Raw genomic sequence first — 21,543 nt, forward strand, 5'->3', positions numbered from 1 at the left:
GATTGAATATTGAGGGCTGATGTAGTCAGTCCGGTGTTAGTTAATACGCAAGTTGCCCTACAGATCTTTTGCACTGTTGTTGCCCTGTCTGCCTCTTCTGACAAGTATTCCATCAATTTCAGGATGTTCTATCCCGAGCATTGTACTCTCTTTGTATGAATTATCCAGCTTTGACGTATATCTTCTTGGAAACTGCGAAGTACCTGTGCAACTAAAACTCGAGCGTAAGCTTCTATGTTGTACCGTAGTGTCTCAAGAGCTTGAATGCAATTATTGCATTCAGTAAATGGAGATCCTCTTGGATGTGGAACATGTCTTTTTTTAAGCTGAAATATCAATTCTAATAGTATGAATATATACAATACATCATTTGTTTCTATTAAAAAATTCATCAATGGAGTAGAAACAGTTGGCCAATAGTAAGTCTTTCAGGCTCCTTTTAAACTGATCTTTATTTGTAACTAAATTTTTTATGTTTGCTGGCAAATTATTGAAGATGAGTGTTCCTGAGTAGTGGACCCCTTTTTGAACTAAAGTAAGTGCTTTTAAGTCCTTGTGCAGATCAGTTTTGTTCCTGGTATTGTATGTATGAACTGAGCTGTTTGTTGGAAAAAGAGATATATTATTTAGGACAAATTTGATTAAGGAGTAAATACACCGAGAGGCAGTAGTTAGTATACCCAGTTCTTTGAAGAGGTTTCTACAGGACGTCCATGAATTTACTCCACAAATAATACGTATTACACACTTTTGGACTCTGAAAACTTTTGTTTGACTTGAAGAGTTACCCCAAAATATTATACCATATGACATTATGGAATGAAAGTAGGCAAAGTATGTGAGCTTTTTCATTTTTATGTCGCCTATGTCTGCTAACACTTGAATTGCAAATACAGATTTGTTAAGGCGTTTCTGCAGTTCTGTGGTGTACTCCTCCCAACTGAATTTATTATCAAGTTGTAATCCCAGGAATTTAAGACTGTCAACCTCTTCTATCTGCCCTTCTTCATACTTTATGCATATGCTGGGTGGAAACCTCTTACAGGTTCTGAATTGCATATAATGAGCCTTTTCGAAGTTCAATGTCAGTGAGTTGGCTTTAAACCATTATCCATGAAAATATTGTTAGCAGATCTTTCTAGAACTACACTCGACATACTATTTATTGCAATACTTGTGTCATCTGCAAACAAAACGAACTCTGCTTCTGGCAGTGTAACTGATGAGAGATCTTTAATGTACACAAGAAAAAGCAATGACCCTAAGATGGATCCTTGTGGGACAACACATGTGATTTCTTCCCATTCTGATGATGACTGATGACTTAATTCACTAGTCCCTTGCACTGACGCCCTTCGTTTCCTGTTAGTGAGGTATGACTTGAACCATTTTGCAGCACTGCCCGTGCCACCATAGAATTCTAATTTATTTAAAAGGATGTTGTGGTTCACACAATCAAATGCCTTTGACAAATCACAGAAAATACCTGCTGCTTGTAACTTGTTATTTAATGAATTAAGTACATTTTCACTGTAGTTGTAAATAGCCTTCTCGATATCAGAACACTTCAGAAATCCAAACTGTGTTCTTGATAATATGTTATTTGTGGTCAGATGGTTGAGAAGCTGCCTGTACATGTTAGGTTACAGGTATAATGTCTTCCAGGTAGTCAAGATCTGCCTGGATAATTGTACAGGGTGTACATAAAGTGCGGGAATACTTTCAATTATTTATTGCACAAGAACTAAACATTGTACAGATGTCATACATATTGCATTTTGGAGAGAAACTCTGAAAGTTTTTCTTTACAAACATTTGATACGCAAACCATGAGTGATCAGGCAGACATCAACATGGTAATCGAATTATTGCCGTACCCATCCCAGCATGGGAACTTCTGCACTAGCTCCAATTTGAATGGGTTCATGGACATTTTCTGTCCCAGGACTTTCCATACTGTCATTGGAGCCATTTGAAATTTGCGGGATGCATGATGCACCAATTTCTTTGGACACCTTATGAATGTCTCTCATATGTGTTGCACATTCACTTCACTCACACTGGGATGTCCGTTTCTCTTTGCCAGGCACAAGCAACCTGTCGTAACAAATTTGTTGTGTCAGTGGTAAATGGCCTTCCTTGTTGGTGGCTTCTTACTGTATTTGGTTCAAAACATCCATTAAAAAGCTGTAGCATACTTGTTTTTGTTGAACTCCAACACACAGAAAGCTCACTCTGCACCTGAACTCACAATGTTTGCCACTAGCGCTGACTGTCGGCAGATTACCAAACTATGCTGTGGTGGTATACATAAAAAAAAAACTACTTTTAGGGTTTCTCTTCAAAATGATATATGTTTGGGATCTGTACAGTGTTTGGTTCTTGTACAATAAATAATTGAAAGTGTTCCCGTAATTTTGTTCATAAGCAACTGCAGTTCCAGCAGTGCCATGTACCCTCTGTGAAATACAATTTTGTTGGCAGTTGACAAGTTTTGGTCGGCATCAACAGGGAATTTGAACTGTTCCCAGAAATGAGCCCAATGCTCAGTGTTATCAGAAAATGGCTGTAACTTGTTTGGTGGTAGTTGATCATAGTATGTGCATGAATGTGTAGAAATCCCACATGTCAACCTGTCAGCTGTTGCTCCATACTGTATTTTGCATTCAGGGTCACATGCCACACAGATTTTGTATAGTCTTCACATACTAAGAGATGGCTTTCGTATTCCATGTCATCAAGTAAGTCTTTTGGATAATGTTGTAAAAGGTCATTAATGTAGCCAAAGAGTCCTGCAATCAAGTGCTAATGTATTCAGTCTCATTTTTGTACATGGAGTTGTCAATGAATACATTTGATTAATGAACTGTGTAACGCTGGAACTGTACATTCCCCATTTATGTTTTACTTTTCTGTCTGAATATAATAGAAGGAAACATTCCACGTGGGAAAAATATGTCTAAAAACAAAGATGGTGTACCTTATCAAATGAAAGTGTTCGTATGTTGATAGAGACACTAACAAACACAAACACACACACAAAATTCAAGCTTTCGCAACCCACAGTTGCTTCATCAGGAAAGAGGGAAGGAGAGGGAAAGACGAAAGGATATGGGTTTTAAGGGAGAGGGTAAGTCTTTCCGCTCCCAGGATTGGAATGACTCCTTACCCTCTCCCTTAAAACCCACATCCTTTCGCCTTTCCCTCTCCTTCCCTCTTTCCTGATGAAGCAACCGTGGGTTGCGAAAGCTTGAATTTTGTGTGTGTGTTTGTGTTTGTTAGTGTCTCTAACAACGTACCAACACTTTTGTTTGGTAAGTTACATCATCTTTGTTTCTAGATATATTTACTTTTCTGTCTGTTGTTTGAAAATTTTGCTCATGTTTAGTCATAATTGTAACATCCGTAACAGATGGCAACATGTGACAAGCATTAATAAGAAACTTTCTTGCCAGAAATTAGCTGTCGCTTGTTATGTAATAAGATTATTCTTTTATGCTCTACTCAAATATACTCCAACAACTAGTATACGGGCAATAAGGTGATGCTGATACATAACAGTAATGAATGCAAGTAAGCTGTAGGTACCAATGCATAGATGATTTAACAGGGAGCATGTGTTATATGTTATACGTGTAGAAATTCGCCTGTGTAGTCACTGAGAATCAATGTTTAAATTATCTTGAAGTATCACAAACGTCCCAGAGATTCCAAAAGTTCCTATCCGTGTTACTTTTTTCTGGGTTTTGGCACCAGGAAATGAGTTGGTACAATTACGACTGGATTTTTAACATCAGCCAACATAAATCTCTGATACAACTTTATTTGTACAGAACTTACATGTCACAGAAGTTACACAATATCTTTCATTACAAATCAGAGATACCACACAACTCTTCATTTCTGCTGGGTGCGTTACTCTTTTTTTTCACACAACTCAGGGACATCATTTAGTGATTCCCACACAGATGTGTAATAATTTATACTGGAGTGGTTGGACTGTCAAAGATAATTATGCTGTTAAGATACTGCATTTAACACAAGTCAAACAATGGAAAGTCCAGATGGAATATAAAGATGATACATTGATCTACGGACAGGCACAACGAAAAGACTGTTACACATTGAGCTTTTTCTGGCTGGAGAGGCTAGATATAGTGGTCATGCATATGTGACGTATGCTTGCTTGTGTGAACGTTTGTGCATTTTCCTTTCTGAAGAAAGCTTTAGCTGGAAGCTCAGTGTGTAACAGTCTTTTTGTTGTGCCTGTCTGCAACTTGATGTGCGATCGTTACGGTGTGTAGTAGTCTTCACTTAACACAAATTTTGCTTATATTACTACATATATCAGTACAGAGCAGATTTGCATTGCAAATTATTACATTTTGATTACATTACTATATGTGCCAGTACAGAACAGATTTTTATAGCAGAAATCACAGGAAATTGTACCACATGTAAATATATACTATTTATTAAATAAAAAGTTCAAGGAAGTGCCTAGTGTTTGTGTTATTAATAAAGTGTCCTTTTCAACAGTTTCACAGAATCATAAATGCTGACTCAGTTAAACTAATCAGTGAGAATTTTTAGGACGAACAGTGGAAAGCGGTTTACAGAGGAGAGACAGTAGATGAACAATTCACTTCTTTACTAAAAATCTTCTAGCAGCACTACAAATCCAGTTTTCCTTTCCAAAATAGGCTTATGACACTGTTGAGCGATCCCTGCCTTAGGTGTAGGGTAGGCACATGTGCACTTCACTCTCTCTATCCAACTGCAGTTCTTTCAAAATTTGTTTTGTAGGAATAGGCTTTGTCAGGAAATATTTGCTGACGCCCACATGAGCTATAGTACTGATAAGCTTATGACACAGTAAGGTTTCCACAAAGTAAAGAGTCACTTTACTCTGAATAGATTATGTTCAAACAAATTTCGGACTTGCAGCTGGTCACTGTTTAATTATATATTGTGTTTATTTGGAAAAAATGAGCATTTATGGTTTAGGTCAACCATCAGTTACATCTATGTGTAGTTTTTTTGTACAATAGTTATGAAAATGAATGTGAAACAAAATGGGTGTTTGGATTTCAGAAGTTGGGAGCTGTTGAATTTTGCCATCCCGTATACTGTATCAATATTGAGAATGGTCAGAAATCATGTATGTATTTTTCCACATCTTTTGGTTCACTCAGTTGTCTGTACTTCTCCTCAACACATAAGCACTAGTTTCTGTATTCCTCTTGACGGGATTCCTGCCATCTCAGGAATTGTCACTGTATTTCTGAGTACAGAATCGCTAACGCACCCAGCAGAAATGTAGAGCTACCACTTAAAATACAGAGACTCAGTTAGTAATTAAATCCACAGGGGTGACTGCCCACTGATCCAGTTGCACCCAAGAATTACTCTTTTTTTGCGTTGTCCGCTCGTGCAGCATTCACAAACGCATGGTAAGTTACATTCAACACAGTAGTTAAGGAACATACCTTTCAAACAGTATAGGTTGACTCCTCTATGTTGGTCACTTGGCAGCTTGTCAATACGATAAGGCAGTGAATACACTGATGTGTTTCACACGAATGGATACTACAAGTCAGTAGCAGCCACAAGCTAAAATTTCACCTGACACCCATTCACATATTTCGTTAAATGGATTATGAATATCAAATGGATTTATGCAAAGAACTCAACATCTTCATAAATGGCACAGAAAATGGAAGCATACTGCTGAATACTGAGTGTTAAAGGAACAATTAGGACTTCATCCAAAAACTTCTCCAGAGTCGAACACTCACTTTGGTAACATCGTAAGTACTTACAAAATTCTTGAGCTATTTCTTTAATTAAAAAAAAAATATTGTTAGGATTTGTTATATTTTCCTGTGGTTTCTGTAAATAAAGTATACTTTGCTTGTGTCTGTATATGTGTGGATGGATGTGTGTGTGTGTGCGAGTGTATACCCGTCCTTTTTTCCCCCTAAGGTAAGTCTTTCCGCTCCCGGGACTGGAATGACTCCTTACCCTCTCCCTTAAAACCCACATCCTTTCGTCTTTCCCTCTCCTTCCCTCTTTCCTGATGAGGCAACAGTTTGTTGCGAAAGCTTGGATTTTGTGTGTATGTTTGTGTTCGTTTGTGTGTCTGTCGACCTGCCAGCACTTTCATTTGGTAAGTCACATCATCTTTGTTTTTAGGTATATTTTTCCTTCGTGGAATGTTTCCTTCTATTATAACTAAAGTATACTTTTTATTGATATGTGTCATAACATAGTTGATTAAACTTTAATACTATAGGTGTTCAAGTATATCATCTTAATAGTATAATTATCTGTGAGAATTTGAGTGACATTTTTTATTTTGTCTAGTGCTCTGTTCAAGGAAAGAATGTGAAAGTCAAAGTTTATTTCACTTAATATATGGCAGATAAATGTACAAAATGTAACTCAAGGAATTGGTTGGACAGATCTAGTTATGTAAATTTCTACTCAGACTCACTGCCATGCCCACTGACAGCAAAACTATCACTGTTACAGCAAATGTAGTCAAACAAAGTAATGTATAATTAGTAGGAAGATACCTGATGATGGCAACATTGTGCCAACATATTGTATGAAACTGACGAGTGATGTTAAAACATGACTTAAACAAACATGTGTTGTGATATAATTCTGCGACAATCATCTGATACCTCTGTTTGGGTCAATTTCAGTAACATTTGTGTGAAATAATTATGAATTCTTCCTAATTTCTCATCATTTCTGGTGACTTACCTTAACAGACATTGTACCCTACACTCATGCATTGTAAATAATTTTATAGCTTATTTTTCCTGGAGACAATTTGATTAACATAAGATTGTTTGCACACTAGGTCAGGCGCTCAAAATTTCTGGAACAGCAACTGTATCTGCAATTTGAAAGAAGATCATTGCCATGGATATTGTTCATAAACGATTGAAGATTGCACTCGGCAGACCTCTGAGAAACATTACTTCACTGCCTGAAGATGATCAACTTGGAGATAATTATATCCTTATTGTTCCAAGGAAACTGAACATTTGTAGTAAATGATATCACTGTAATAGTTAGTCAATATTAAAGAAGTGATTGAAGTCCCTTGAAGACAGCTAGACAGAATGGATCAGATCAGTAACATTCATTTAAGGTGGAACAAGCATCAAGCTACTTTGATGTCAGTTTTTGATGCTCTGTTGGACAATGAGAAATTAACAGACTGCACAATTAGTGCTGAGGGCCACCATTTAAGAGCACATAAGATAATTCTTTCAGCCTGTAGTCCATATTTTGAGGAACTGTTCACCGAAAACAATGAGAAGCACCCAATTATTATTCTGCACGAAGTAAAATACGATGTGGTTAAAGCTTTGCTGGACTTCATGTATCGTGGTGAAGTAAATATACCACAAAAGGAGCTTAGTGGTGTTCTTAAGCTCTCGGAGTCCCTTCAGGTTAGGGGACTGTCTGGCAGTGGATGTATTGACAGTGTCAACGTGCAGAAAGGCAGTGGAAGAGATGTGCCACCAGTACTTTCGGAAACACTCTCGGCCCAACCTGCTTCTGTGCCGTGCTTCACCTCAGGTCGGAATGAGCCAGAAGATAAGCTGGAATCATTTAGAGGATACTCTCCAACTGTGTCATCCCAGGAAGGAGGTTCCAGGGAAGTAAACTCGGTTCTTATTTCCACTCAGAAGTGCATAAAAAGTGTTAGTCACTCTGATTCTCTTCAGCTGACAGGCCAAAATCCATTTAAAGAAGTCATTACTCCCGATCTTGAAAGTGTGCATCATCTTCTATCTCAAAGACAAGTATTGCCCACAACACATAACTCAACTGGTGGACCAGTGTACAATCCGGTGCCTCTTCAGTCGGTGTGCAGTGAGTTGCAGAGCTCCAATGGGAAAACAGTTGTTGCGGAAAATGAACGTTTTTCGATACCAGAAGTTGTATTACGTGACAAAAACTTGTCGAATTCAAGTGCACGAAAACAGGAGGTAAAGCAAGAAACAAAATCTGAGAGCCCTGAGAGTCACATGGAAATTATTGCAGACGTAACTCTCGATGACGGTGACAATTTTCGTGATGGCAGTGTCAGCATTCTGGGAGTTAGTGGAAGAAGTGCACCTCCAGAAATCCTGCCATCTCGACCTACTTCTATGCCATGCTGTACCTCAGGTCAGAATGAACCAGAACATAAGATGGAGTCATTTAGAGGATGCTCTCCAGCTGTATCATCCCAGGAAGAAGTTTCTGGGGAAAGATACTCCATATCTAAATCCATTCAAATGCAAAGAAAAGACATTAATCGTGCCTGTTCTGATCGAGCAGGCAAGAATACATTTGAAGATATCATTATTCCTGATGTTGATAGTGTGCATCAACTTTCATCAGAGAGACAAGTAATGGCCACAATGCATAATTCAAATGGCGGACCAGCTTACAGTCCAATTCGGGCGCTAAAGACTTTGGTATCATGTGCCCACACTACCATATGTTCATCGTCTTACAGTCCAATTCCTCAGCAGTCTGTATACAGTGAGTTGCAGAGCTTCGGCACGTTAATGACTGTTGCAGAAAATGAACAGTTTTTAATGCCAGGATCAGTATTACCTGATAAAAAGTCAGCAAAAGTAAGTGCACACCAACAGGAAGTATCTTTAGTAATAAAATCTGAGGTTCCTGAGAATCATGTGGAAGTTGTTGAAGACCTTACTCTCGATGACGATGAGGACTATCTTTGTGCCAGTGATTATCGTGATGATTGTAGCAGTGGAGAAGTTGACATTGAGGAAGTCAGGAGAGTGAGTGCAGGTCTTACATATAAAGAGAATTTTCGCACTCAAGGAATTAATAATCTGCATTCCTTATTTGGCAGTGTTGATTTGAGTAACATGACATTGACAACATCCCAGACAGTATTGCATAATCAGTTTACTTGTAAGTCTTGTGGGAAGTCTTATCAGCATCCCCAAGGGCTGCAGAGACATGTAAATCTACAATGTGGTAAAGAACGTCGTTATCAGTGCCCTCGCTGCAATTATCGATGTGCTAGGAGTGATAATTTAAAAACACACATGGCTTCTCGCCGTTGTCAGATGCACAAAAAATAAGCACTTCCTGAACGTGTTATGTAATAATGTGAACATAACACCAAGAAAGGAACGATTAGTGTTGAGTGGGTACTTTTTTGTGTGACTTTTATTTCAACAGTGCAGTGTGTATTTATGAGTTGCTTGCTGAAGTGATTTCTTGTGCTGTGTTGGTACAAATTTATCCCTGTGTAAATTATATCTGCTATGAGTATATTTTAAAATTTATGTGGAAATCTGAAAACCTCGGAGCATGTGAAATCATTTTCTTTGAAGAAATAATTATGCCAGTAATGGTGTTGTGTTCTCATCATTCATACATTTTGTTGTAAACAGAATATTGCTTTTGTGGGGAAGATCTTAACTAGGTGAGTGCAGATGAAGTAGTGCTGATACGATAATTCTGACAGCTGTAGTATCCGATTGGATTAGTAGCTGATAATAATGATAACACCAAGAATTGGTTTACCTATTTGTCCAGAATAACTTGAATGTCCACTTTGTTTGTTCTCTATTCCTGTTTCCAATTGTCCAACTTCTCGGCGTGCGATAGTGTCTTAACACTTCATATTCTTATGTATATTCTTTTCTTTCTTGTTTCTTCCTCAGTACCTCACACTTGGATATCTTAATGGAGAGACATTTTACATCCAGAATTAATTGGAAGGGCTCATCATCATGCTGTTTGTGTACTTATGAGAATTATTAAGAAAAATGGCTCTCAGTTAGTGTTTGTATGTGTTGCACTGTTTGATGAACAATTTGTAACCATTTTGAGCGAAGCAATTTAAGTTTTGGAGAAGCGCATTGTATTTTAATTTTTTTACAGATATAACATATAGTGAGAAACTTAAATATCCTGCTTCTTATATCAACAATAAAATGGAATTGATATTTCAAAAAGAGTAATGTATTTCAAGCTAACAGATTGATAAATCCTCTATTGTTTGCCTACGCTGTTGGCTATTCAAACAGCTGTAAATTATGTTGGAATCTATACCTAAATCAATTTAAGATGGACTGCCATATAAAACTGGTTTACTAGGAAGGATGCTTCCCAAATGGATTTAATGGAAGTACAAGAATGGGGACTTGAGTAGGGAACAGGACATTAACATGACTCAATATTTCATACAAACATATTTACAGAACATACATAATGTATATATAGTGTTGTGTGAGAAACTGATGTGTATGGGAATGAACGATGAAGGTTATTTTCTGGACTGCGATGTGGGAACATTTTAGATCCTTGTTTCAAGACTCAGACACTCTACAATGTAGAGTCTGCATTAAAGATACCATAGTTACCCTGCGTAAATAGACAGAAAGATCCAGGTTTGTTCATTTCATTATAGGCTGTCAATTACTGGAAACAATATTGACCATTAAATAACTGTTTGTGTGCTGCTGGAGTGATATGAGTGGCTTCATAAAACTTTTTGTAGGAAAAGCAGTTGCATAACTCAGATTTTTCCTTACCTTATTTGGCACATTTGTCATCAGAACATAATTCGAAGTTCCTAAAAAGAATATGTACTTACCAAACAGCAGCACAATACACACATAAGAGGAGGTTATAATTAGGCAAGCTATCGAAGCCAGTGTTTCATTCTTCAGGAAGAAAAGTTGAAGGGGAAGGAGGAGAGGTGAAGGAAAAGAACTGGAGAGGTCTAGGAAAAGGGGTAGATATCGGAAAAGTTACCCAGAACTGCTGGTCACATGAGACTTACCACAAAGGATGAGAGGGAAAGACTGATTTTCATCCCATCTGGTAAGTCTCCCTTGACCCTCAGTTCTGAGTAACTTTTCTGAAATCTACCCCTTTTCCTAGACCTCTCCAATCCTTTTCCTTCACCTCTCTTCCTTCCCCTTCAACTCTTCTGCCTGAAGAAGGAGCCACTGGCTCCAAAATCTTGTCTAATTATAACCTTCTTTTATGTGTGTGTTCTGCCACTGCTTGGTGAGTAGAGTTTTTTATCTTTACAATTACATTATATTGTAAAAGTTGATTGTTTTCATTTTTATAAAAAGATTATGTGATTTTTTTCCTGTCGTTTCATTCTCTGACTAATTGTATTCTCCAATTGATAGCCCCATAGCTCCCATAATATATTTTTCTATTTGAAGATTTGTGTGTGCCGTGTTTTAACATGCTCTCACATTCTCAGCCAAGACTGAAAACACTTTGTCTGTGTAGGAAAGATACTGTTGTGATAATTTATTTCATGGAATATAATTTGATATGTTGAATGAGAAATTGTTTTCTTTAGACAAATGTTGCAAAACACCACATGAAACAACAGCTTAATGACATTTTTGAGTATACATGAATGGGAAAAAAAGTGTTGCAGAATTAAAAGACATAGCTGTGAGATTTTGTTTGACTGTGTTGCTTGCACTACATTGCACAGAACATGTTCACAATATATTATACTTAAGGGAGGGGGAGAGGAGGGGGGTAGGACGTCAAAAGGGCTGACTTGGAACAGGAGAGGCACCTCAGGACATTTTAATTTCCACTGTCTATACTTTTACAGGTAAATTCATAAAAGTTCGCCAGCATGACCAGGAAGGATTCAGGATTCACAGCCATAGCAGTGGAAGTTAAAAAACATAACAAAATAATTTTTTTATATGTGAAATTTCATCATTTTTTCACTTTATATTGGCTGAATTTGTTGCTATATGTACAATTTTCTTCATAAGTAAGAGAGACTCTTCAATGAATTTTGTACAGCATACAAACCACACTTACAGGTGTAGAAAACTCTAGAATTTATTTAATTTATGAAAAACTGAATGAGCTGTTACATTTTAAACTTCATGTTTAGAAAAAACTCAAATTTTATAGTTACTTATCTCAATTTTACCACAGTTTTTAATAGATTTGGAAAATTCTAGAGTTTTGCATTAAGGAGTTCATGTTTAATAAGCAGTGCAAAATTCATTGAAGAATCTCTCGTACTTATGAAGAAATATGTGCATATAGCAACAAATGCAGCCAATAGTAAGTGAAAAAAATGATGAAATTACACATGTAAAAAAGTTATTTTGTTAATGTTTTTGAGCTTCCACTACTGTGAGTGTGAATCCTGAATCCTTCCTGGTCATGCTGACAAAGTTTTAAAAATTTATTTGTTAAAGTGTAAACAGTGGAAATTAAAATGTCTTGCAGTGCCTCTCCTGCTCCAAGTCGGCCTGTTTGACATCCTACACCCTTCAATTGCAAACTTATTATTGGATGTTGAAGAATGTTAGATAACTGATGTATGCTGAGATTAATGGATCTGTGTCTGTGAAGTACAAGCATGAGGACTGTGGTATTTAACAAAATCAGATATTTCTTAAAGTGGCACATACAACTACTTTCAGAATATGTGTAAAGTCAACACAAGCTGCACTCCTCCCACTTTCTATATGCCTACACACTCCATCAAATTATCTAGATTTGTATTTGATGATGAACTACAGTCAAATATTGAAATTTATTCCTGAAATTCAGCTCGAGTGTAACAGGTATAGGTACTCTACCTAAAGCAACATACGAAAATTGGTGCTGGACTGGAACTTGAACCTGGATTTTCCTCTTACCGGGGACAGTCACCTTACCACTTACACTTACAAACTTCCGTATGTCATACCTATCTACACTGTGTGATCAAAAATATGTGGACACCACCCAAAAATATACGTTTTTCATATTAAGTGCATTGTGCTGCCACCTACTGCCAGGTACTCCATATCAGTGACCTCAGTAGTCATTAGACATTGTGAGAGAGCAGAATGGGGCACTCCGCAGAACTCACGGACTTCAGGCATGGACAGGTGATTGGATGTGACTTGCGTCATACGTCTGTACGCGAGATTTCCGCGCTCCTAAACCTCCTTAGGTCCACTGTTTCCGAAGTGGAAATGTGAAGGGACACGTACAGCACAAAAGCATACAGGCTGACCTCGTCTGTTAACTGACAGAGATCGCCGACAGTTGAAGAGGGTCGTAATGTGTAATAGGTAGATATCTATCCAGACCATCACACAGGAATTCCAAACTGCATCAGGATCCACTGCAAGTACTATGACAGTTAGGCCGGAGGTGAGAAAAATGGGATTTCACGGTCGAGTGGCCGTTCATAAGCCACACATCGTACCGGCAAATGCCAAACGACGCCTCGCTTGGTGTAAGGAGTGTAAACAGTGGACAATTGAACAGTGGAGAAACTTGTGTGGAGCGATGAATCATGATACACAATGTGGCAATCCGATGGCAGGGTGTTGGTATGGCAAATGCCTGGTGAACTTCCATCTGCCAGCTTGTGTAGTGCCAACAGTAAAATTCGGATGCAGCGGTGTTATGGTGTGGTAGTGTTTTTCATGGAGGGGGCTTGCACACCTTCTTGTTTTGTGTGGCACTATTACAGCACAGACCTACTTTCCTTCTCTGATGTTTTAAGCACCTTCTTGCTTCCCACTGTTGGAGAGCAATTTGGGGATGGCAATTGAATCTTTCAACACAATTGAGCACCTGTTCATAATGCACGGCCTGCGGCGGAGTGGTTACTCAACAATAACATCCCTGTAATGGACTGCACAGAGTCCAGACCTTAATCCTATAGGACACCTCTGGGATGTTTTGGAATGCTGACTTCGTGCCAGGCCTCACTGAACAATATATATTGATACCTCTTGTCAGTGCAGCACTCCATGAAGAATGGGCTGCTATTCCCCAGGAAACATTCCAGCACCTGATTGACCATATGCCTGCAAGAGTGGAAGCTGGTATCAAGGCTAAGGGTGGGCGAACACCATATTGAATTCCAGCATTACTGATGGAGGGCGCCACGAACTTGTAAGTCATTTTCAGCCAGTTGCCCAGATACTTTTGATCACATAGTGTATGTCTGCTTATAAATTATTTATTCATTTACGCATATTTGCACATCTTTTGATCTCATATTTGAAACTGAAGTTTCATCTCATATATATGGAGCGAAGATGGGCCTGTGACGAAAATGACAACAATAGTCTATGATTTCTCATTGTTCTGAGTGTAAAACCTGCTTGTGAATCAAGAGATGTGTGAGTGTGGGTGAATGAATCAATAATGTATCAGAATAAGTAGATATATATATGTGATATACAGGAGTCTGCGAATCATGTTTGGATAGACAAGTGGTAAGGTGACCACTCACAGTAAGTGGGAAATCAGGGTGCGAGTACCAGTTTGGCACAACTTTTCATCTGTTGCTTTAGATAGTATACTATACCTATTACAGTGAAGCTGAATTTCAGATATGATCTATGTTTTGTGTGAAATGTCATACCAGATTAAGACTACGTGCCTGATAAGTGCTCAAACCTGAGACCTTTGCCTTTTGCGGCCATCTTTGCCACCACTTGACCTGTCTGAGCATGACTCAAGACCCACACTCGGAGCTTTACTTCTGTCAGTACATCCACTACATGCCGTACTTCCAAGATTCAAATGTCAGCCTGGCGCACAGTTTTCGTCTGCTGGAAGGTTCAAATCAGTGCACACTCAGCTATAGTTCAATAACTCATTGTAGTGATTTCTGGTTGTTCCATTCACAAATACTTCTTTACAGTAGTTTCTAAATCTCTCATGATGTATCTTCTCATCCTCTCCCAGCATAGCCTAGAGCTTAACCCCATCCTTTCTCCAGTTATCATTTTTTTCTTGTATTTGGCTTTTCCTTTTGTCTATGATTTCACATAATCTCACATCTCGTGTTGGCACTTTAGGGATTTTACACCTGCATCTTGCTGCACATAGTAGAAATTTGAAGGTACACCTACATAAACAAACCTTGGCATTATGTATGAATTGTGGCCTGCTCTATATTGAAAAATTTGTAGATTGCATTTGGTGTATGTCAGTATTCTGCATCTACTGTAAGAAGTTACAGTACTGTAGTGTATTTGTGTTTTGATAAGGCCTGGTGAATTGTGAATGGGATATTGCTTTATTTTGAATGCATATGGTTGATCAGCATTGCTGCAGCATAAAGGAAAGCAAGTTCTTTAAAGTTTTATTCTTTTATGTAGATTTTACAATTTGTCATTGACTTCTTCAGTATGGGATGAAGGCTCTACAGGTATTGGTCTTTCAACTTTTATGGGTACAGAGTACTACATTACAGTGACTGTAATGTGATTCTCACATGAGATGGAAGTAGGGAATTGTGGACATGCAGAATAGGCTTTGATTTAGTGATGTGTGTTTTCCTTGTGATTAAGAAACTACCTTTTAAGACTTTTGGTTATGTATCAAACACTACCACAATTTTTGACAAGTTAGCACAGCATGCAGTATTTTTGTTACATGTAAAATATGCCATTGAGTCCCAACAATATGAAAATAAATATAATTTTAAAATTTTTTGCAAAATTAACCTTTATTATCATAGTCAACAGTGAGTACAGGGGCATGCTGAAAATGCCTCCAAATTTTTGGTGTGACAACTAGTAAAGCTTTTTAAGTAAAATAAACATTATTAACATTCTACATATTTGTTCAAACAGATTTCGGGCTTGCAGCTGGTCATCATTCAATACTTCGCACGATATTTCAACTGGGCACCTGCCACTCATCTTCAGGTGAGCCGTCGCAGACTGGCGATAACGTCCTCCGCTCCGCAATATATAGCGTACTGTAACTATTCTGCGCATGCATCGAAAACTTGACAGTTAAACAAAGACTGCCCGCCGGCAGCACCCTCGCTGGTGGAATAACGGAACTCAGTCGCCCTCTGCGTTGCTGTTTGCCACGGCCATCAACACACTCTGTCGTCTTCGATTTGAGCAAATCATGGAGATGATGGGATTCCATACACTGTCCAGCTGGTAGCCGCTGTCACGGTTTAACAGATTTTCCACCAGTCGTATTTCTACGGATTCTTTAATAATGGAGTCCCAGAAAGACGTTGCTGTGGACAAAATCATTGTTTTCTCATACTCCATGGAGTTGTTTTCTCATACTCAATGGAGTATGAGAAAACAATGATTTTGTCCACAGCAACGTCTTTCTGGGACTCCATTATTAAAGAATCCGTAGAAATACGACTGGTGGAAAATCTGTTAAACCGTGACAGCGGCTACCAGCTGGACAGTGTATGGAATCCCATCATCTCCACAATTTGCTCAAATCGAAGACGACAGAGTGCGTCGACGGCCGTGGCAAACAGCAACGCAGAGGGCGACTGAGTTCCACTATTCCACCAGCGAGGGCGCTGCCGGCGGGCAGTGTTGGTTCAACTATCAAGTTTTCGATGCATGCGCAGAATAGTTACAGTACGCTATATATTGCGGAGCGGAGGACGTTATCGCCAGTCTGCGACGGCTCACCTGAAGATGAGTGGCAGGTGCCCAGTTGAAATATCGTGCGAAGTATTGAATGATGACCGGCTGCAAGCCCGAAATTTGTTTGAACAGTCAATTCGCTGGGAAAATTTTAAAATTCACATTCTACATATTTGTTCAGTGTGTCTACATATTTATTTCTTGATATAGTCACCCTAGGAACGGACATATTTCTCCCAAACAATTGTTTTATTTTAAAAGTTTTAAGAGCCTTCACATTAAAAAATTTGGTGACACTACATTTCAGCACATCCTTGTGCAAGAGGAAACTGGTAAAAGTTGGAAACTGGTAACGTTGTTTTAAGCAGGTGGTTTCACTTTGGAACCACTAGGACATGCAGTTTTCAACCAACCATCATCTCAAGTGTTATATTTGAAACCAAAATCACTTTTTCGTAGACGCATTCCCACATCTTAAAACTGCTGTGAACTCATAATGCCTAAAACAAATTATAGTTCTAAATAACAAACGAAAAGAGACCTAACATTTTATATCAAAGCTACATATTGCACAGTGCTTTCATTCTGAAACCACTCCCAAAAGCTGTGGTACAAACACAAATTTACATTACAGTAACTTTAGATGTACTGGCTTTCACTGTCAATGATCTTCTCAACATGGCTACAATATGTATTGCATAAAAAAGATGCACATCACAGTCTGTGTGCGGATTGTTGCTTTGAATGCTAAAGTGACTGCTACATTGAAATACAGTTGTAGAAGTACGTCATTGTCTGTGTCTTGCAACAGTATTGTGAATTCATGCTAAAAGCTCTGATACTTAAAAAAATTAATAAAATGTTAGTTTCTGGCAGAAGCCACTGATGATACTTAAGAGGGCTGAAGAATGTATTTACAAATGTTAGAAGTCCGTGGTTTTATTAATAGTTAGTTGTTTTTGGAATCCACCCAACTAGTGAATCACATTTCAGTGCAATCCCTCGTCAGTCCGTGTGCAGTCAGTTAGAGATCTCTGGTGGAGAACTGACTTTTGATCTGATTGTTGCTGGGAAGAAACACATTCCAACTCCAGAAACAGCATTTACTCACCAAAAGCAGGCAAATATGAGTGCACATTTAGAAGAGATAACGTTAGAAACAAAGTCTATGGTCCTTGAGAGTCAAATAGAAATAGTGCTTGTAGATGACAGTGGTGATCATCTTGATGGTGGTGGTGGTGGTGCTGGAGAATATGATGATAATGATAATAGTGCTCAAGATGACATTGGGGAGGGCACGAGATTGAGTGATGATGTTGGATCTGGGGAGAAATTTCATACTGTAGCAATGAACAGTCTGCAGCCACCTTGCAACAGTGATTGCCTTAATAGCATGACACTGACATTACCTCCCTCTGTATCATGTAACAACTTATTTGTCACAACCATGGGAAAACTGGACAATATCATAGAATGCTAAAAAGAGACTCGAAACACTGTTGCAACAGACATTTTGTTAGGAGTGATGTTTTAAAAGAACATATAGCTACTTGGTGTGGGAGATGTAAGAAAAGTATTGCACCCTTGCTCGGGACTGGGTGATGACAGGAAAAAAGGGTGAGTAACATTAAGTGAATTTCTGGTCATTAGTGAGGGCTTTTAAGTGTGAGTTTGAGTAAATGACTGGCAGTGTTTGTGCTTAAATCACTTAAAGTGATGAAATCAAGCACTGTGTGTGTGTGTGTGTGTGTGTGTGTGTGTGTGTGTGTGTGTGTGTGTGATATACAGAATGTACATAAAGTCCCAGAACACTTTCAGTTATTTATTGCACAGGAACCAAACATTGTACAGATATCATGCATATGTCATTTTGAAGAGAAACCCTGAAAGTTTTTTTCATGTATACCGCCACAGTGTAGTTTGGTAATTTGCCGATAGTCAGTGCTAGTCGCAAACATAGTGAGTTCAGGTGCAGAGCGAGCTTCCTGTGTGTTGGAGTTCAACAAAAACAAGTGTGCTGCAGCTGTTCAATGGATGTTTAGAAGCCACAAACAAGGAAGGCCATTTACCACTGGCACAACAAATTTGCTACATCGGGTTGCCTGTGCCCGGCAAAGAGAAGCGGATGTCCCAGTGCGAGTGAAGCCGAGAGCACTGTCACTGGATATTCCTACTTGGACGTATTGCAGCAATGGCTGATGCCTCAAATGCAATCAGACTCTCGATTCATCTTTCAGCAGGATGGGTCTCCACCCCATCATCATCATGAAGTTCGTGGGTACCTGAACACGGAGCTGCCGCATCAATGGATCAGCTGTACTACAGAAAGGGACACCTGTTTCATGAAATAGCCTCCCTGCTAGCCAGATCTCACTCCGTGTGCCTTTTTGTCCGTGCAGACACACTAAAGATCTGGTGTATTTACTGCCTGTACCACGTGATGCAGCAGAGCTCCGGGAGAGAATGCGGGAAATGACCACCTCTGTCGACGATGCCATGCTGGGACAGGTATGGCAAGAACTTGATTACCATATTGACATCTGCCTGGTCACTCATGGTTGGCATATCAAATGTTTGTAAAAAAGACTTTCAGAGTTTGTCTTCAAAATGCAATATGTATGACATCTGTACAATGTTTAGTTCTTGTGCTATAAATAATTGAAAGTGTTCCTGGACTTTATGTACGTCCTGTATGTATTTTTGAAGTTATTGAGAGATATTGTGGCAGTTGTAAGTGTATTTTAAAATAATAAAGATACTTTATAAACTAGTGGCACTTGCAAATCCACATGGACATAGCCTTAATTGAGAAAGTTGGTGCTCATTATCTAATGATACATTTAAGTAGTGATATTGTGTTTTCATTAATTATTCTCGTTTTTGTAATTATTGGCAGAAGCATGAGAACCGAATTGTTCTCAGCGGTAACCACTGATAATTCCTTAGTCTGTAGGATTTGTTGCTGTAACAATTAACTCCAGAGAGACAGATATAACAGAAAAACTTGGAGTTCAGTTACACTCATTGGATGCATTATATCTGGGTTGCTATTTAATTCACTCATTTCATTATACAGTGGAACTTCAATTTTAGTTTCTCCTATTTTACATTTTTGCTGACACTATACCATAATTTCTTGGCACCTGTGAGAAACCCATAAGACCAATGCTAAAAATTCCCTGATGTCATATTTTTTCCTAGTAAGTTTTATCTTGATTCTAAGTTCTTGCTCGACATCTTGCTTGACTTCATCCCATTTTCTTCCTTTTGACATTTGATGTGACTGAACATGTTATAAATGGCTCACAGTACAGTAGGTTCACCGAGCGAGGTGGCGCAGTGGTTAGACACTGGACTCGCATTCGGGAGGACGACGGTTCAATCCCACATCCGGCCATCCTAATTTAGGTTTTCCGTGATTTCCCTAAATCGCTCCAGGCAAATGCTGGGATGGTTCCTTTGAAAGGGCACGGCTGACTTCCTTCCGCGTCCTTCCCTAACCCGATGAGACCAATGACCGCGCTTTCTGGTCTCCTACCCCAAAACAACCCCCCCCCCCCCCCCCCTCCCCTGCCCCCACAGATGGTTTGCATCAAGAGTTGTGGCGGCAGAATTAAGGGAATATTTTAGGCTGTTGTGGAGAGGGGAGATGTGAGAAAGGAAATGGTGACATAATCCACAATTGGTGTTGCCAACACAACTTGCAACATTTATCTTCAGCGTGCAATTATGATAAAACTACTGCTAGATTGCAGCGTTAATGGAAAAACAAGACAATCAATGCAAAGTGCTCCACACTTAGCCAATACTTGATGAAGGGACTCACCCACCACTTTTTCTTGTGCTTCTTATCACTCAGTCCCATCTTTTTGCATGTATTTCCGAGGTACTGTCTTCAGCAACAATGTCAATTCTCAACCTTTTAAATTCAAACACTGAGTCTCAAAGAATATGCTTGGTCATAATGGAGCAGTTGTGAACCACTAAGGGCTACAGCAGAACAAAGTCTCTCCATTGTTTTCAAGGTTCCCGGTTTAATACACAATACAAGCAAGGTAGTGCGGTTGTTAGCACATTAAACTTGCATTCAGGAGGACAATGGTTAAAACCTACGTCCAGCCATCAAGGTTTAGGTTTTCCATGATTTCCCCAAATTGCTCAAGGCCTATGGCAAGATGGTGCCTTTGAAAGGGCACAGCTGATTTCCTTTCCTTTCCTTGACACAATCTGAGTTTGTGCTCCATCTCTAATGACCTCGATGTTGAGAGGATGTTAAACCTATTCTTCCTTCCTGCTTTCAAATGCCAATTCAATATGGAGTGCACAACATTCATGCCTCAAGATAACATTCCTGCCATGTGCTTCTTTCATTGAAAAAGTAATATGAAAGTGAAAATATTCCGTTATTTAGTGTTGTTCTCTGAAAGTTATTTGTAATTCCCACAAACCAATATGCTATAAGAAACCGGGCCAGGTTGCTAGTTGTACATAAATAGGTGCAAAAATGCATTATTCTTTATGTATTTGGGATCGGTTGCTGGAAACAGTAACAACTGTTAAATACCTTTGAAGTATACAATAGGAATAATTTCATGTGGAAAGGCTCCATAAAATTAATTTATGGGCATCTCTCTTTCTTTGTTCTGTAATATTTGTTACTGGAAAGTTAATTCAGTAGCTCTGAAAAATGTTAATGCAGAAATTTGTAACTTAATACCAACTTATTGACTGAAAATTACTGTATTTGTGTCATTTAATTCTCTGGTTGCCCCTATTGAGACCTTTATAGTTTCCATTATATTTGTTACTGTTGAGTCATTTCTGCATAGCTTAGTTCCTCATGTATTCAGTCTCATCTAACGTGAGCCTGAAAACACTCTCTTGCTACAGAAATACAAGAAGGTAACTCTTTTTGTTATGGGTTTGATGATAACATTGTAACTGAAAATACTGAATGAGAAACTATTTTATGTTGGAAAATGTTGCTTACCAGTACTTGTACATTAACTTAGTGATGTTCCTGAGGGCACCCACATTGGCAACAAGTAAAGATTGTTAGCAGTAAAAAAAAATCTTTGAAATCATATTTCATTGTGTTTTACTGCTCAACTAGGCA

The 21,543-nt window shown here is 38.7% G+C and overlaps 1 protein-coding gene across 9 annotated transcripts in view; it reads left to right on the forward strand.

Moving 5' to 3' along the window:
- The window catches only part of LOC126106877 (longitudinals lacking protein, isoforms N/O/W/X/Y-like), a 321,743-nt gene that overhangs the window by 232,252 nt on the left and 67,948 nt on the right, over positions 1–21,543 (forward strand). For 7 of the 9 annotated variants that reach the window (XM_049913277.1, XM_049913278.1, XM_049913280.1 and 4 more), the window contains one exon: positions 6,872–9,977. The exons of the other annotated variants lie outside the window; for them this stretch is intronic. In XM_049913277.1, the coding sequence (XP_049769234.1) occupies positions 7,137–9,128 (1,992 nt within the window). In that variant the 5' untranslated portion in view covers positions 6,872–7,136 and the 3' untranslated portion in view covers positions 9,129–9,977. Of the gene's footprint in view, positions 1–6,871; positions 9,978–21,543 lie in introns of those variants that run through there. 9 annotated transcript variants of the gene reach the window in all.

Source organism: Schistocerca cancellata, chromosome 10 (genome assembly GCF_023864275.1).
Source record: "Schistocerca cancellata isolate TAMUIC-IGC-003103 chromosome 10, iqSchCanc2.1, whole genome shotgun sequence".
NCBI classification, from domain to species: Eukaryota; Metazoa; Arthropoda; class Insecta; order Orthoptera; family Acrididae; genus Schistocerca; species Schistocerca cancellata.